Raw genomic sequence first — 17,252 nt, 5'->3', positions numbered from 1 at the left:
CGCTGCTGCTCTGCTGAGTGACGAATTGTTTGCAGCCTGCCACTGGGTTGGGTGAGAAAAGTTTCTCCCATCTCAATTTCCCTGCGCATTATGCAGTTATGAGAATCACAGAAGCAAAAGCAAAAGTCTACTGGATCATAGATAAATCCTATGCAGTTAATGAGGCTTTCATTTAATGTTTTCAGGACTCTCACTTTCTAGAAAATACCTCTTCAAGAACAAAGGCTTTCCAGGCAAAGCCCTAATCATGGGGAGGGTCTCATCTCTGGGCTCTCCTTTGTCTTATCTCCTTCCTCTTCAATGCTTTGCATCGTGGACAATATTGTCACACAAATAGCACAGATCTCACTGATGTAGCATGGTGGGCTACAGGCTTATGAAGAATCTTGGGTTTGGGTCAATAGATGGACAGCCTGATGGAGATGCTGGTCTTTATTGGGGTTCTGCATGTCGGGGGGTGGTGAATTCACAGGGAGCTGTTGGAGAGGGCCGCCCTGCTCTGGGCCTCTGCCATCATTTCCCTCTGTGTTGCAGAGCTGAAGGTCAAGCAGAGGATTTGCCCTGTTTGCATCGTGTGCCAGGTTTGATTTTCCATCTGAAGGACTTATCCCACCATGAGATGCTCCGGAAGAGGAGCAGGTACTCAGGAGCTGGTGCAGGCTGGTTACCACTGGTGGCTACAAATGACACGTCAGCACAAATGACTGGGAATGCTTGGCACAGGCTACATTTCAGGATGCTGACAACTGCTGTTCCAAGGGCCTGGATGTCTTTTCAGGTGAGGATGAGAGCATTTACATCAGCTCATTGAAAGAGTTCTTTGTTCCTTTAAAATGACCCGAAAGGTACATTTACATGAAGGGAAGAAGGAAGGGAGGAAGGGACGAAGGAAGAAGGGGGGAAGGAAGAAGGAAAGAAGGAAAAAGAAAGAAAGAAAGAAAGAAAGAAAGAAAGAAAGAAAGAAAGAAAGAAAGAAAGAAAGAAAGAAAGAAAGAAAGAAAGAAAGAAAGAAAGAAAGAAAAAAAGAGAGAGAGAAAGAGAAAGAAAGAGAGAGAGAAAGAAAGGAAGAACGGAAGAAAGGAAGAAAGGAAAGGAAGAAAGAAAGAGAAAGAGAAAGAGAAAGAGAAAGAGAAAGAGAAAGAGAAAGAGAAAGAGAAAGAGAAAGAGAAAGAGAAAGAGAAAGAGAAAGAGAAAGAGAAAGAGAGAGAAAGAGAAAGAGAAAGAGAAAGAGAAAGAGAAAGAGAAAGAGAAAGAGAGAGAGAGAGAGAGAGAAAGAAAGAGAAAGAAAAAGGAAGAAAGGAAGAAAGGAAGAAAGGAAGAAAGGAAGAAAGAAAGAGAAAGAAAGAAAGAAAGAAAGAAAGACAGAGAAAGAAAGAAAGACAGAGAAAGAAAGAAAGAAAGAAAGAAAGAAAGAAAGAAAGAAAGAAAGAAAGAAAGAAAGAAAGAAAGAAAGAAAGAAAGAAAAAGAAAAGAAAGAGAGAGAAAGAAAGAAAGAGAGAGAGAGAGAAAGAGAAAGAAAGAAGGAAGGAAGGAAGGAAGGAAGGAAGGAAGGAAGGAAGGAAGGAAGGAAGGAAAGACAAAAATAAAACTGGAGGGAAACCCTGCTATTCCACAGGAATACTGGAGCACGGTTTGCTTTTGTGCTTTCCTGGGGCACAGTTACACCTGTATTTGCCTTTTTCTTTTCTTCTTTCCTAGTCATAGAAATGGACATTTTGATTAAAGCTATTGTCCCAGCGAGGAGGCAGAGCGTGGCTTCATTTAATATCTGGATTTTAATGAATGTCTCAAAGCAATTAAAAAGAAAAGAAGAAAAAGAAAGGAAAAAAATCAATCTTATAAAGGATTTCTGACTCTTCCCCTTCACTTTAGTCGGCAACACAACTGCGGAAGCAGAAATTGTTGTTTACAAAGGCCATTGATTATTGTGGACAAATAAAGGACTCAAGACTGCGCCGGCTGCTGAATGGCTATTTTCTATCCCTGGAGACTGTATTGCTGTAATTACAGCTAGTAATTAAAGGGTTACTGGCTTGATAAGAGCGGGTATCAGTGTAGCGGTGGCTGGGAATGGGGAGGCAGCTGGCCCCTGCCTGAGCCCCCACAGAGCACCCATGTCCCTGGGCCCCCCACTCCTTCAGCTGTGCTTGAAAAGCCAGTCATGCTCTCAGATTGTTACTACTGCAGAAACAAGCTGCAGACATCAGCTGGATTTTTGGACTTGTTTGGGGAATGAAAACTACAATTCTTATATAAAGAATCAAGTCCTGCGCTGGGATGCGTTAAGGACAGGCTCAGTGTCACCCCGAGCTCATGGCACTGAGGCGGCCGAAGCTTTCCCCTTGCCAATGCTTTGCAAAGATGTTGGCTGCTGCTCCCAGGGAGCAGTCATCACTTACCCAGTTTTCCTGCCCTGCAAACCAGAATTAAGGGGAAGGTGCCAAAAAGCAGTGAAGGCCAAAGCTGCTTCCCTGTTTCTAGACACCCTCCATCAGCTCTTCCCTTCAGGGTGCTGCCGGGGCCATCAGCACGTGGACGTCAGGTCTTGTGTCACCATGGAGGTGAGCTCCTGGCCCCTGCTGTAGGTGAGTGGTGATGTCCTGCTCAGGGCTACACAAAACCGAGGGATTTTTCCACCAGCAGAGATGCAAGTCCCCTGTCTGTTAGCGTCCCGTCCTTCCTCCGCCCAGCAAAGGACTGAGCACCAAGCAAAGGATGCTGGCCAAGCATGTATTCGCCGTTAGAATAAAGAATTGGACTGGGCTGTGACTTATTGGGAGGGCTCACCAAGCTGCTTTATATTTGTCTCTGCCTGGTCTCCAAGGGGGTGCTGGGTTTGCTTTCAGACCATAACCACACTGAAGGGGGAGAAGACAGAAAGGTGAAGTGGGAAGAGGATTCAGGTCTTAGCAAGTGCCCTGAGCTCTGCTGGGAGCCTCGGATCTGGGGCCTGAGTAGGGAGAGCAAAATGCAAACAGGCAAGTAGCTGGCTCAGGAAGAGGCAATGATTAATGAATCAGCAACTGGGATATTGTGCTTTTTTTCCATTATGTTCTCTAGTTTTTTTCCCTTTTCCTATTCTTTTGCAAATAGAAAACAGATAAGAAGTCCCTGGTAGAAAGGACACCAAAGGGAGTGGGCATTTACCCAGGGCAAGCACTGTCCCTTCGGTCTCCTCCACTGAGCACTCATTTCTCCCCACTGCTAACCACCCTCCAGTGGTCTTCCAGTGAGCATCCCATGTATCCTTTCCTCCTCACTCATGTTTTTCCTTCCTAACCTTCAGAGATGAGGCTTTCACTTGGTGTGAACTCATGGGCAGAGAGCTTGGATGGGTTTATTTGCTCCATGCCTGAACCCACAGACAATTACAAACATGGCTGGCTGCCTGGCTTTGCTAATTAGCTGCCAGCAATGCCTCATTTTTCCCTCTGTGGTTTTCTCCTGAATTAGTAGGGCACTGCTCATTAGCTCTCTCCCACTTTGGGATGCTACAGTTGAATATTATGGCATCCAGAAATGCCAGTTAGCTGAGGGTACGAGCTTGATTTGTTTGGACAATTAAAAAAAATATTAGTTACATTTAGGTAATTAAGCAAAATAGCAGCAAATCTATTTTGTACGAGTGCAAGCTGCCTGCCCTGTACCACTGCTAAAGCTTCTACTTTCCGTTTGTTCTGGTAACGAAGATTAAATGTCTGCAATTGTTTCTTGGCTTTTCTGTGCAATATGTTTTTCCTCCTGTGAATCTGGTTCAGTCAAGGTGGTATCAGCTAGCAGGCCAGCACCCCGGACACTGAAGGGATGCAGCAAGTCAGCATGGTGGAGAGCATCCTTTTCACCTTTGTGCCTCCGAGTGGCTACTTCAGGGCATCACCTTGCGACGTGATTTAGTATTTTAGGGCTGAAAGGGAAGGCCCTTACTTGTCTCCCAGCTCTTTCCAGGATAGTCACTCCTGTCCCTGCAGCCAGTGGAGAAAAATGGGCATGCAAAAAAGCTGTGGTTCATCCCATTGACGTGTTTTCCTAAAAGCATGATGGTGACACCACTGGCCAGGCTACGGGCAGAGTAAACTTTGCTGAGTATTTATTCATAAGGACTTGTTTTCATTAAGCTCATCTACATCCTGGAGTTTGGGTTCGGTTCAGCCAGGGACAGCACGTCCAGCACCTCAACATTTACTTAAGTACTTAATGCTAAATAACAGAAGTAGCAACCAGGGTGGTAAAATAATGTTTTATTCCATGAATGAACAAACACTACCATGCCACATCCTAAAGTTCTTTCTACAAAAAGATTGTGGACAGAGCAGATTTTTACATTTCTCAGGTCAAGTTCGTTTCAGGCTTTTGAGCCTGGTTAGTGTAGCAAAATCTGGAAACGCAGCATTCTTGTTGTCTATTTGGCATTTTGCCGGATAAAGCAGATTTATACTGTAGTTCTTGTTCACACAATGTCATTGCACTGTAAATTAAAGAAGATAATCAAAACCAAACCAGGTAATTTTTGTGGTTTATCAGTATATTTTTTTTTATGATGGTCAAAGTACAACCAACATTCAAAGCTTAAAATAATGGTAATAAAAAAGACACACTAAAGAACACAATGGAAACATCATCATTGCTGTCAGGATGTGAGTTTACCCACAGTACTATGTAAAAAGTAGAAACCGGCATTGACATTCAAGCTGTCAAAACAAGAAAAGAAATAACATTAATTGTTATATTTCCAAGCTAGTACTTCTAAAGAGTCCTGATCAGCAAAGAAGTGTTATCGCATGCATGCTGAACACAAGACTAATATTGGATTGGGGACCTGACAAATAACTGACTTACATTCCTTTATATACAACAAAATGAAATATACAGTATTAATACTGGCTGTACATTTGGTCAGAATATTTTACAAGGAGCGACACTAGCCAAAATTCTTATGATGCGGGGAAGTGGAAGTGAATGAATGTTGGGTTTCATTCTGAGAGCTGAAATATTCTCACAAGAAGTTTTAAAATTTGCTTTGCACAGAAAATATTCCATTTTTTTTTTTTTTTTTAAATCTTGTATGCTTAGCAAACCTCATGCGAGCAGAAGAGATAACCAAACATGTTTGGAATGTACTAATCACCGACCTGGAATAAAACTAAGCCACAGACAGCATGTACAATAAATCTGTGCATATTGGTTCTGTTTAAATGGCTTTATGAGATGATCTGCTGAGTATCTGGTACAAATTCCTCCTACCAAAGCCTAATCTAGACTTTTCCCAACAGGCTGCCAACTAATTTTTCCAAAACCCCCCAAAATAAAAAAAGGCTGTTACCTTTTCTGTAGTATTGTAAAAATGTCTCAATGTCAAGCTGATTTAGGTTATTTATGTGCATATTCTTCAAGGCTGACAAAGAAAATGCTCGATCTTGCAAGCAAAGGCTGTGCTGGGAAAACGAGGGTGAGATTTTTCTTTGCTTTAGTCTAATAGTTTTTTCAGTGGCTGGTTACCCTGACCCTCATTGCCTCTTTAGAACCCAAAGGTCTAAATTGAGTTGGTTAATTCAGAGTATGTTTTTTTTTTCCCCATCCAGAACAATCTGAGAAGCTAATAAGGTAAGCAAGAGACCTAATGAAAACAGAAGTAAAAGCTATACAAAATTAAGAAATAATTACAGGAAGGTAAACATCAGCGTAACTATAGTGATACTTTGTACAATTGAATTTGTATGTCCTGTAGCAATGACAAACCTTCTGAACATGGGAAAGAGCAGGCAAGTATGCATGAATCAGTATCCTTTAAGATAATTGTGCTGTAATTTTTCCGTGTATTAGGTTAGATTTTATTTTATTTTTTCTGACACAGTGTGATGCTAACTATAGTAACCTAATGTGGCTGATGGATTTCACTGCTACTGCTTGATTGCTTGAATGCAAAGGGACATCAAATCTTCCAGTCCTCAAAGCGGTTTCTTGGGGTGTTTCTTCAAGTCCAATGTCTTGCCACTTTCACGCTAGAAGTCACTTTGTGGCAAACAAACAGGAAAAAAGAAAGGAAGAAAAAAAAAAAAAGGAAAAAGAAGATGTTGGTTGTGATGGATTTATTTCAGACAGCAGTTTCTGCTGAGTTCACCATGCTTAATGTTCTTCCATTTAGGAAGGAGTTGCTGTCAAGTAAAGCAGATGAGCTGCTTTCAGTTTTCTTTAAATACATGCTAACAACATAACATCTCTTTCTTCAGGAAAATGATCCAGTTGCATATTGTTAGAGAGATCTGCCTTGTGCTTAGCACGGACACGTAGGGTTAATCGTCGTCCTCCTCCTCTTTCAGGGGGGCTATCGGGAGTTTGTCCTGAACTTGGAAACATGCCACAAAGAAGTTGATAATGGAGTTGTACAAATGCTGCTGTAATGCTTCATTGCTGAAGTAATGGCTTTCGTCTGGGTAAATCTGCAAAGAAACAAGGAAATGCACACTGTTACAGGCTTAAAATCTTGGGACCGATCACTTGTATCTACAACTCAACTTGGCCTGCAAACCTGCTGCTCGTCTCTGGCACCACGTGTCTTCCTATGGATGTGCACCAGGTCCAGGTTAATTCAGGCACTGCAGTGCTTTGAGTGCACACTTGCATCAAAATATTTTTTTTTTGAGGGTTTTCCATTTAATTCCATTATGAACAAGTTCAAGGTAAGCAGAATCAAACCACCCTTACAATAAAAGTAACAGTGCTTGCTCTGGTGCTTATGAAGACTTGAAAAAATCAGTGCAAATCTGTGGAGAGACAGGGAGCTGGGCTTTGCTGACAAAAATGGTGGTTTTTAAAAGAAATGTTATTAAGTAAAAAATTGAAATAAAGCTTGCTGGAAAAATGTTTAAGTAGAAAAAATGTGGAAACTCAAAATGAAATAGTTTAAACACAACTTTCTATTCTAATGAAACAGGTAACTTCTGCACATGCTGAAGGAAAGCAAAAGAGGGTCATCTTTAGTTGTTTAGACCAGGATACTGAATGGAGGAAAATGCTTTTCTTGGGCTGGATCCTTGCCGGTAGGACTGAGGTGTCTCACTACTGCTCCGAGTACCTCGATACCTTTCATCCCTGCCCATGGCAGGGGGTTGGAACTAGGTGACCTTTAAGGTCCCTTCCAACCCAAGCCGTTCTATGATTCTGTGATATATGATGTAGATGTCTTGGCCCTCTATTCACTCCTCACCTAGCCCTTAAGGGGTGCCTAGCCCATCGGTACCTTCAAGTTCCAAAGCACCAATGCTTCTGCACTGGGAAATGTGCACGGGCCCCTCGCTCCTCTCAGGTCCCACCAAATCCATGCCGTGTTTGTTCCTGAGCCCTGGTGTCCATGCTCCATCCTACCTGCCTTTGGAGCCTGATGGAGTGAGTACACCTATACATGAAGCTCTGCAGAAGTGCAGCCAGAGGGAGCTGGTATTCAGTAAATCAAGCCTTAGTAGGCTTGAGCATTGCAATGCAACCAACTCTACTGTGAGCTGTGGTCCCTGGCATGGTCTAGCCCGGGCTGGTTGCACTCTCCTGGCTGTGGCTCAGGAGGTGGCAGAGGACAGGGACCATCCCCACCATCTGTAGATTGGCTTGTTTTGGAAGCTGAGCCTTCAATGGCATGGGCAGTTCAGCAAATCAGAGCGGTAATTCTGCAGAAAGAGAGGCTTTCCAGACCAGTATATGTTGTTCGGGGATGTCAGATTTGAGCGACATTTCTCCTTAACTTTTTCTGGTTGATTTAATTTAGATCCCTTTTTATCTGTAATTCGTCCTGAATTCAGCCTGTTGTTCCCACTGAAAGTTAACAGGCATCGATTCCTCAGAGATACGTCTTGCAAAACTTAATTGACTCTAATTTAATAACTGTTCAACAACTGTCCAAACCAAAACAGTTGTATCAAGTAAGCACACGAATCCATCGGAACACATTACATACTGAATCTATTTCTACTGGCAGTCTGTATTTGCAAGTGGATTTTCAAAGCTTGCTTCATAACAGCAGTTTGAGTTCAGATGGGGAAATAACTGTTCAAATATGAAAAAAGGAAACATATACTGTACCTGCAAGCTGTAATTAGCCTTTGCCCTAATTAGGTGTGTGATAAGGTCCGCAGTATGCTGAAAATGGATTTTTTCTGTAAAAACAGATTAGAATCATTAAAGAGGCAAATTTAATTAAGAAAAATCAAAGCCATCCCAAATATATAATGAGTGCAAATGATAGGCTAACTTACCATCAGCAGTAGCGTGAATGATCAAAAATGTCTGTTCCTTCAGTAATGAGACTCTGTGTGCTAATTTGGTGATCTGTGAAGGTAAAGGTTGCAATAAGATTAAAACTCTTGCAATAAATTAGCAATTTATATGGGAGGAATAGAAGCACTTAATTCCATTTGATACTCAATCACAAGGATAACAAGCAGGCACCAGCACAGCACATCTCGGCCACTTGAAGAATCGTTCTAGAAGTAAAATAGACCCCCACTGCTCCTTCCAGGCTCAGCAACAGCAGCAGGAAGAGGTCAGAGACCCTCATCTGTTCTGAAGCTTTAATGTTCACCAAAAGCAGAACACGTGGAAAGAGTCAAAGTGAATTTCCAGTGAATACGAAGCACTGACAAAAAGGATGCCCAAGTGCATGTGCCTAAGAGTTCGTCAGCGAGCTGCAGTGACTTTGGTATGGTTTGAAAGATAGCCTTGATGAGCTTAGACAGACCAAGGAAGGATCTGACGCTAAACTCAAGTGTCCACTGCTGAGAACAGTTTTGCCCCCAACCAACTCTCAATTGTACAGGAGAAATACAAATCTGAGTGACTGCAAATACTACACTCTGTATGGACTTAGCAAGTGTTTGCAAATTTTTCAAGGGCAGACTCTGGTCTTCCTGATACCCTTAGACTTAATTAATGGGTTCTCTCATCCTCTGATTGCTGTGCATGATATTTAAGTTTTTTGACTGTGTATGACCATATCTTGTGCTCTGTTCTCCCCTCATATGGCTCCTTGCTTTCTGCTCCCCCGGTAGTATCCTGCCACAGGACAATACTGGCTTCCTGGAGTCTACATCAGGTCTGGACTTATGTGGCCTTCAAAAAGTTCATGTCAGGCCCACAGGATAGGAGCAGTTCTTGCTCCCTAAGCAATTCATGGTCCAATTGCAGCATGCAGAAGAGGTGAATCAGTTAGGGGCCATGTCTGGGGCGCTGCACTGCTCTGCGAAATACTCAGGTGATGTTCCTAGCAGCTAATCTCAAGTCAACCCAAAATACCACTATTAGCTAAGGCCAACTTCTCGATGCACAAAGAGCAAGTGGCAATTCAAAGTTCCCATTTCTGGAATGTTTTCACTTGTTTTCACTGCTCCTGACCTGCCTTCAAATTTCTAGAAGGACAAAAAAGAATTTACCATGTTCTGGAGATCATCAGTGCAAAGTGTGAGACAATGAATTCAGGATCTGGATAACCAGCAAAAAGCCTCCACTTCAGGGACACAGGAGGCTCTGTGACTTCTCCTTAAGGAAATGGGTCTAAAATTACACTTCAGCAGGAATCAAATTGTCAAAACCATTGGGATGAACTTGAATGGAGGTTGTGACATTGTGGCCACTTGGGCACATCTGAGTTACTCAGGCTCAGTTCTTTCAGTCAGTAAGACTGGAATATCTATATTTACCCAATTGAGAGAGGTGGACATGAAGGTTAATCAATAAAAAATTGTATCCATTATTACAAGCAAGACAACAAAATCAGCAATGGGGCTTAATGATACCTCTCTGCCTTTTAAATAAAGTGAGTTTTACTAGGGAGTCCATTGCGCATCCGTGCTCCCTTCACAGAACAGAACACATGGAGGAAGAGTTAAAATCCCGTTCACATTTTCTCAGGGAAATGTATTGTCCATGCATTTACCTCATATGCTCTGTTATCAATCCCGTGCAAGCCCAAGTATCTTTCAGAAAACGCTGAAGCTAGAAAAGAAATAAAGAAAACACCTGTCAGTCACTGGTGCACCAGGACACTGGTGCTTCTGAGTCAAACACTGCAGATGCTAATAAAGCATTTAATTTATGGCATAGATTTAATGACATAGGACATATTTCTAAAAGCTCTAAAAGTGCAGGAGGAATAGGTGTCCCTGGGAGAAGGAGCACTGTGTGCATGGGGAGTTAATGGGTAGAGAAAGCACAGGGTGGTGGGTGGGGAGCTCCCATGGATGGCAAGGAGGAGCTCCCACAAATGGATGGGTGAGGCAAGGAGGAGAGAGTTCAAGGCATGGGTAGAGGTTGGTGACAGTGGTTGGAGAGTTAAAAGGGTTTATAGCTTTACGGCTAGTCCTAAGGAGACACACAGTGCAATAACCAGGCAGGATCTTGGGAAAGAAAGAGAAGGTAACTGGTCAAGGTAGAGTGGGCACACCATCTGCGGTCAGAGAAGGGCTCTGGGATGGTGCTTACCATATAATTTGAAGTCTGTCAGTGGGGAAAGAGCAGCTCCGCAGGCAAAGACTTGGTTCTCTTCCCCAGCTGGAAGCATGTAAGCGCTCAGGTAGCCGCCGTAGTCCTGGAACACAAACAGGGCAGGGACATCAGCAGTCAGGAGTCTGAAGTCAGGTGGGCTGCATGCTTCTTTTCAACCCACTTTCTGACCATAGGTCTGCTCAGATGTATTACCTCTCCAAAATATCATCTCAGCTTTTCATTATTTAAAATGGACATCACAATTTAGGCGTCTGCCATCAGTCTGTTAACAATTCCCCGCAGAGATGCCGCTGTACGTGCAGCTCTCATCACCCACTCTAAGCCTGTATCTCCCACAATAAACAATTTCTACTCACGGTCCCACTCTCATTTCAAATCCTGTGTACTTTGCAATTGCTGTTTCCCAGCCGGGCACACTCTGGGGTGTGAATCAGCCTCAGAAATCAATATTGTTGTTGTACATTTGTACAACACAAGCTAGATCTGCCCACACTCCCATAGGCCTTAAGGGACAAGATGAAAATGAAATGAAAGTTTGCAAGGGGAAAAAAATAATTAATTATTTGACAGTGCTTTCCTGGCAAATAGTTGTTTTCTGCACTTAGAAGTTAATTAAAAAAAAATAAAATTGATGAATACATTGATAAAATGACAGCTTTCATCAGCAGCATCTCTGGGCAAGAAGCAGTCTATCTCAAAAATAAATAATAATAACAAAAAGTCACCGCTGACATGTTCAATAAATCAGGATTTAGCTCGGCTGCTTAACCACATCAGCCAGCCCAAAGAGCGCAGAGGAACAACAGGAAAATGTTACCTTCCCAAACACGCCAACTCGCATTTTGTCAATATAATGCTCCTTCAGCATTGTCCTAGAATATAAGAGATGAGAAACTACGAATTAAAAACAGTTTTCCCTTAGATACAGCAAAAGTAGTGATTTAAAGATTTTTATTGGCTTGAACTTGGGGTGGCCTCGGAAAAAAAATGGTGCAGACAGTGTAAATTCCTGCTGCTGCACGCTGCTCCCACGTGAGCCTCGGTTCGATTTAATCTTATGACCTGTTGTGCTGGAGTTGACCAAGCAATGGCAACAAATAACCTGCCCTACTGCTGAAAGCCGTAATAAAACTGCTGCTGTTACACTACGCTGGTAGTGTTCTTAGCGTGATTATGCTCAGAGTATATCTAAAAATATGACGGGACTCACCGTTTAGGGTTTTGCAGTATTTTTTTTTTAATGTTATGAAAAATGTGAAGGTTTAAAGATTATTTTTTTTACAACTGGCAGCCCAGAAAAAAATTAATCCAGGAGCTGATATTCCAGCTTACTTATGACTGTACAGAGCTAAAAATAAATGGGCTTTGAGCACGTGATGCAGATTGGTGTGCTCTAACTTAGCTCTTTAAGGGTTGTTCTCCCCCGTCTGTGCTGCTGGCATGGGCTCCCTCTCCCACGTGCCATCGCTTGGTCACCGATGGAAGCAGGACTAATGGGAGCCTTGGGTTAATTGCTAGCTATGAATTAAGTTCTTCAAGAGCAGCGTCATTCACCGGACAGCTTCCAGCTGGTCCTTCTCTTCCAAAAGGCCCAGCCTCCTCTTAACCTCGTGCAAGAGCTTAGTGCCTTGGAAGCCACTCCCACGGCCGTCGAACTTGAGCACGATGGCGTTGTGCGAGCTGACCATCACGCTCTCCCACGTCACCTCGAACCTCTCCGTCACGATCTGGCTGCCAGGCGTCCCGTCCCTGAAACACAGACAGGCATCAAGCAAAGGGGCAGAGCTCCGAGGAGCAAAAGCTCTTCCCGTGGGCTCGCGGGGTCGGGCAGTGCAGGGTTCGGGAAGGGGAGAGCAGCCTCTGCGACAGCGAGGTGCGGGGGGCTGGTGGGGTGGGCTGAGGCTCGAGGCTGGGCTGGAGGCCGCGGGGGGAGGTTTCTGAGCTTCGAACACACCGAACAAGTACACCACTAACTGGGCAAGACTCCCGCGAGTGATCCAGGGCAGCGATGCTCTGGAGTTTTCCCTGTTTACAGCTCTGGTTTAGGTATTTCTCTACCATTCCCAATGATGGGGTGTTTCTGGTGGGGGGGTTTGCTGTGAGCAGCCTGGCTTGGGGCACTGCCAAAATGTGTTGGATGAAGCCTGCAGACATCAATTCTTTCCTTCATTGGTAAGTGTTCGGGTTTCATTTACCACCCCCATGCACCTAGCCCAGCCCTTCCCTCTCCTGTGGGCTTCTCGAGAGTGGCTGTAGATGGGGCTGTCACTCATGTCTGTCCTCTTATGGAGGCAAGTGCAGAGGGTAAGAGCACTTCTACAAGTGGTAAAAAATGCTCAGGTTGCCCCCAGATTGGTGGGTAAGGGGAATATGTGGGCAAGACTCCCTCCTCACCCTTCTGCTCAGAGCCTGATCCTGCACAAGGGAATTGCTTCAAGAGATATCGACCCCACTTTAGCCAGAGAGCTCAGAAAAAAAAAGAGATGACAATGATGAGAAGTTATATCTTAGGACTGCGATTACTGTAGAGCTGTTGGTGCTCCCACACACTTCTTGTCCTTTTTGGGGGGTTCTTGGGGACATCAGACAAGCCATTGCAGGTTTTTAATGTGCATGTGACTTCAGTAATTTGCATTTATTCAGGCGAGACCCGTGCGCATCCAGCTTCAGAGGCAGCCTAATCAAGTGCTGTTAGCTTGATGAGTACCAATCTTCCTCAAGCACTTGTATAATGAAGTACATTTTCTCTGCAGTAATTCTGTGATGTAACGATGTGCTTATTGCGGTGGTTTTGTCCTTCATCGAGGGAAGCTCAGGGTGCTGTTCAGGCGTTCATCCGACGTTTTCCCTCCCACGTGGGGCTTCTCTGCTGCCAGGTGTCCCCTGGCAGGGAGCGAGAGATGCGGTGGGATGCAGCGGGCCAGGGAAGTTCCTCCAAGGTCAGTCAATTGCCACACGGGGTTTCTTTCCAAATTGCCATAAAAACCTCAGTTCTGCATAGTATTATTGCTAAATGTTGCATAAAGAGGTACCCATCTGCTATAATCACCAGGAGGAAATCCTACCTGCCTAATATAAATGCTAAAATCGCGGAGATCTTCAAAGGCACCAGGGAGGAAAGCAGGATGCTCCTCCTTGTGTCCTGGGAGACCTAGCTCCCGCTGTGGATGGGGAAAAGCTGGAGCTGTTTACTGAAATCCTTTTGTTAAATATGGAGAGAAGGAATCAGGGCAGAGCTGCTCCTGGATCAGATCCCTGGTGCTGGATCTCCTGCTGGCCCAGGTCGAGCACTCCCAACCCTTCTCGAAGAAGGTGCTGCAGCCTTGCACTGAACTGGCTGCTCAGCAGCACAGAGCTAGGTGCATCCACCTAACCAGCTTAGTGCCTGTGCACCAGGACAGAAGGTCGATGGTTTTATTCTTTTATTCCTCCCCCTCCCATTTCTGACACCAAAATAGTTGAATTGTGAGTGTATGCGCAACAGCTGCATGAAATCCTACAATGTGCTCTGTAGGATTTTATTAGGGCACCCTCCAGGGAACAGAAACACTTGGCCCAAACACAGGAGAGAAGGATCCTGTATCTAACTTTGCCCATCTCTGATGTGAGATGTTGGGTAGGGACCAATGTGATGGACTAAGGTGCTAAACAGGCTCACACTCACTGTACAAAACATATCTTAAAAGGCTCTGGTCATGTTTGAAGCTTCCACACTGCCCTAATAATGTGAACAGAAACAAAAGAAGAGCAAAAACTTACACAACCAAAAGCAAGGGATAGTGCGCTGTGTCTGAAAAGGTTGCTGGCTTTAGGATCTGCATTGGCAATTCTAGGCAAAAACAAAAACAAAAAACAAAAACAAAAAAACAACAACAAATGACAGCATGCCTTTAAGTGTAGGAAAGCTGACATAACGATAATACATATTTCTGGTGTTTTGGCTGCTTATGAACAGGAACAAAACAGCATTTCATCAGATGCACTGGTAAATAACACCTTCAGAGAACAGATGTTGTCAATGAAAAGACTCATATTATAGTAGCCGAGGTGACAAGAAATGTAAATCGAGAGTAGAGAGTGTGCTGCTCAGTCATGCATCACTTTTACAGCATTCAATTAACATCTGGCAATAGCTATAATTTTCCTTTTTGGCAGCTGGATGAGTGACACAGCCAGAAATCAATATTTCAGGGCAGCAGAGGAGGGGGAAAATAGGCAAGGAAGATGATAGTTTAAGATCCAATTAAGTGTGGTGGGTGGGGGAAAGAATAGGATTTTATTTTTATTTTCTGTTGTTGTGTGAAGACAGGTAAGGAAACGTATTTTAATCCTAGTTTTTAGGAGGCTTAACTAGGCTATGAAACAGGAGGTAAAGGTACTGGAGCCCGGATAGCTGGGCTGGTACTGAACCAACCAACGTTAGTGGGAGATGCCCGAGGTCCGTGTGGCATGGTGGCACTCACCAAAGCTTCCTTTAACTGCTTTTGAGGGCCTCGTATCGACAGATGAACACGCTCCCTTACGAATGCCTTCCACATTAATGAGAGCACATTTATTTTTAAAATGTTAACTACAATCCAGATTAGCAAAGGCCCAGCAATTAAATAGGTATTAGGAGCATTTTCAATAGATTAATACACAGATTAGCCGTGTGGTTTAAGTGGTTTGCTTTGCAATCATTGTCTGACACTCTGACTAATTAGTTATTCCATCTGAATGCTAATGGGCTGCAAATTGGATCAATGGCCCAGGGACAGCCAAAAAGGCCATCGCTTGACTTTAAATATAAATAAGCATCACAGGCAGCGTTCCCAAGGCTGATCAGCCCATGGCTGTGAAGACACAGGGCGGACACAAGAGCAGCCATGCTGCTACAGCCTGCTGGTATTTATTACACATGCATGCATATTTGGTTAAATGAGCAGAATCCAGCTTCAATGATACCTGCAGGTAAGAAATTTAGCATCAGTCGGAGTCATTTGTTTAACATCAGTCGGAGTCAGCTGCCACTATCACTACGAGTCGGCTCACGGATGGGATAGGCATCGCCTTTCAACAGGCTCCTCCATCTCCTTCTCCTGCCCATAAAGCCTGGAAGCGCGTCTGCTCTCGTTATTTTATGCACTGGGTTTGTGTTCCTAATGCCAATGTGGCAAGTAGAACATTTTTGGAGCCATTATTATCTTTTTTCAAATGGTAACTCAGCCTTTCTGAGCCTTTGCTCCACTCTTTTATCCTGGTAATGGTCGAAATTAATATTGTGACCATCAGTCACGCCTCACTGCCTTGCTTTCGCTGTGCCCTGTCTGAGAGGTGTGCTGCTTTTTGGCGTGGGAAATATTATGGGGCATCTGAACCCGGGTTCCTTAGCTGTTTGTTTTTAGAATTACCACCAGCCACACAAACTGAGATTTTGGGGAGCCATTGCACAACCTTGAATATGTGGATTTTCCATGTAGGATATCTGCTTACAGAAAGAGTAGATGATTTTTAGGTTGTTTTAGGTGCAGTTACAGGCAGAAAATGCTTATGCTTTGTCTGTTTGCCACTAGGTTTTCTTTCCCTCTGTCCTCTTTGGCATACAGATACACGGGGAATAGTTATACAAATGGAACAAACAATGCACCAGCTGCTGATATAAACTGCTCCGGGTTTCTGCCTTCTCTACTCCAGATGAAATCTCTCTTGGCTTTTGTTGTAAAGCTGTTTTTTTTTTTTCCAACCCTATCAAATGATATAGCTTTCTCAAAGACTCCTGAATGACTTCGACAGGCAGTCATGTTCATTCACTGCAGTTCAGTATTGTATACTGAAAGGCAGTCACAGCTGTAGCCAGCAAGCACATACAGTAATTCCACTTCACACCCATCTTAAATAATAAACCAGTCCAGCTAAGGCGAATGCCCTGAACAATGGGGGCACCACACCGTGTCATTTCCCAGAGTGGATTTTCCTCTATAAAGAAAACTTTCAAAGAAAAGGAAAAAAAAAAAAAACCCACCCAACCCTATTATTTTGCCTTTCTTCAGCTGCATTCTCATCAAATCCTGTCTCAGTAATAACTTCCTTATGTAGCACCTCCTAAGAGAGTGCTTTGCAAACCGTGTGAGTTTATTGAGAGCCAAAGTAATTTTTCCTCCTGCCAGTCTGGGCAAGATGACTGTATCATTTCACAGCAATAGTAGTTAAAAAGAAAAAGAAAAAAAATAAGAAAGAGGAAAAATGCTACTTACTGTAATCATCTATCTTGATTTCCATGTATTCTACTTTAGGCATTTGCCTGTCATTTACTGTCAGCTGCACATTTTCATTTACCTCCAGCTCAAAAATTTCTGAAAGAAGAAGGACAAGATCACAAAAACTTCTGGCACTGTTTGTGAGAATGCATGTTAGCATTTTATAGCCACCTTAATAATTGTAACACAAGTTTCCTAATCAAAAATTTCCTTCTAGCTATATCCTCCTCACAAACATCTAATTTAGCAAAATCTTTGAAATCTGTTCCAGATTCTGGAATGAAAAAGAGCTGTATTCCCTGAAATCAGTGGCATTAAATGGATTTACAACAGATGGGAATGTGACCATCTGTGTTGAGCCAGGGTTACAGACAGACGTCTACCTGCCATGTAAATCTAGAGGTCAAAGGTAGAGGTACTTGAGTCTGTGGCCAAGATACACACAATAAATAGGGAAAGGGAGGAGACTTTAGAGTGCTTCAGGACAGGGTTGTGGTGCTATGCATGAGCAAGTCCATGGGAAGGAAA

The 17,252-nt window shown here is 43.5% G+C and overlaps 1 protein-coding gene across 5 annotated transcripts in view; it reads right to left on the bottom strand.

Moving 5' to 3' along the window:
* Window positions 1-4,218: 4,218 nt before the first annotated feature.
* DPP6 (dipeptidyl peptidase like 6) overlaps window positions 4,219-17,252 on the bottom strand; it is a 553,890-nt gene continuing 540,856 nt past the window's right edge. For all 5 annotated transcript variants that reach the window (XM_048062457.2, XM_048062459.2, XM_048062455.2 and 2 more), the window contains exons 18-26: window positions 16,722-16,820; window positions 14,248-14,317; window positions 12,043-12,237; window positions 11,306-11,360; window positions 10,465-10,570; window positions 9,920-9,978; window positions 8,244-8,316; window positions 8,071-8,144; window positions 4,219-6,437 (exon numbers count right to left, since the gene is read on the bottom strand). In XM_048062457.2, coding sequence (XP_047918414.1) covers window positions 6,291-6,437; window positions 8,071-8,144; window positions 8,244-8,316; window positions 9,920-9,978; window positions 10,465-10,570; window positions 11,306-11,360; window positions 12,043-12,237; window positions 14,248-14,317; window positions 16,722-16,820 — 878 coding nt within the window. In that variant the 3' untranslated portion in view covers window positions 4,219-6,290. The remainder of the gene's footprint in view (window positions 6,438-8,070; window positions 8,145-8,243; window positions 8,317-9,919; window positions 9,979-10,464; window positions 10,571-11,305; window positions 11,361-12,042; window positions 12,238-14,247; window positions 14,318-16,721; window positions 16,821-17,252) is intronic.

Source organism: Anser cygnoides, chromosome 2 (genome assembly GCF_040182565.1).
Source record: "Anser cygnoides isolate HZ-2024a breed goose chromosome 2, Taihu_goose_T2T_genome, whole genome shotgun sequence".
Classification (NCBI taxonomy): Eukaryota; Metazoa; Chordata; class Aves; order Anseriformes; family Anatidae; genus Anser; species Anser cygnoides.
The sequence above is the reverse complement of the archived record's forward strand: the minus strand, read 5'-3'. Positions and strand labels throughout refer to the sequence as shown.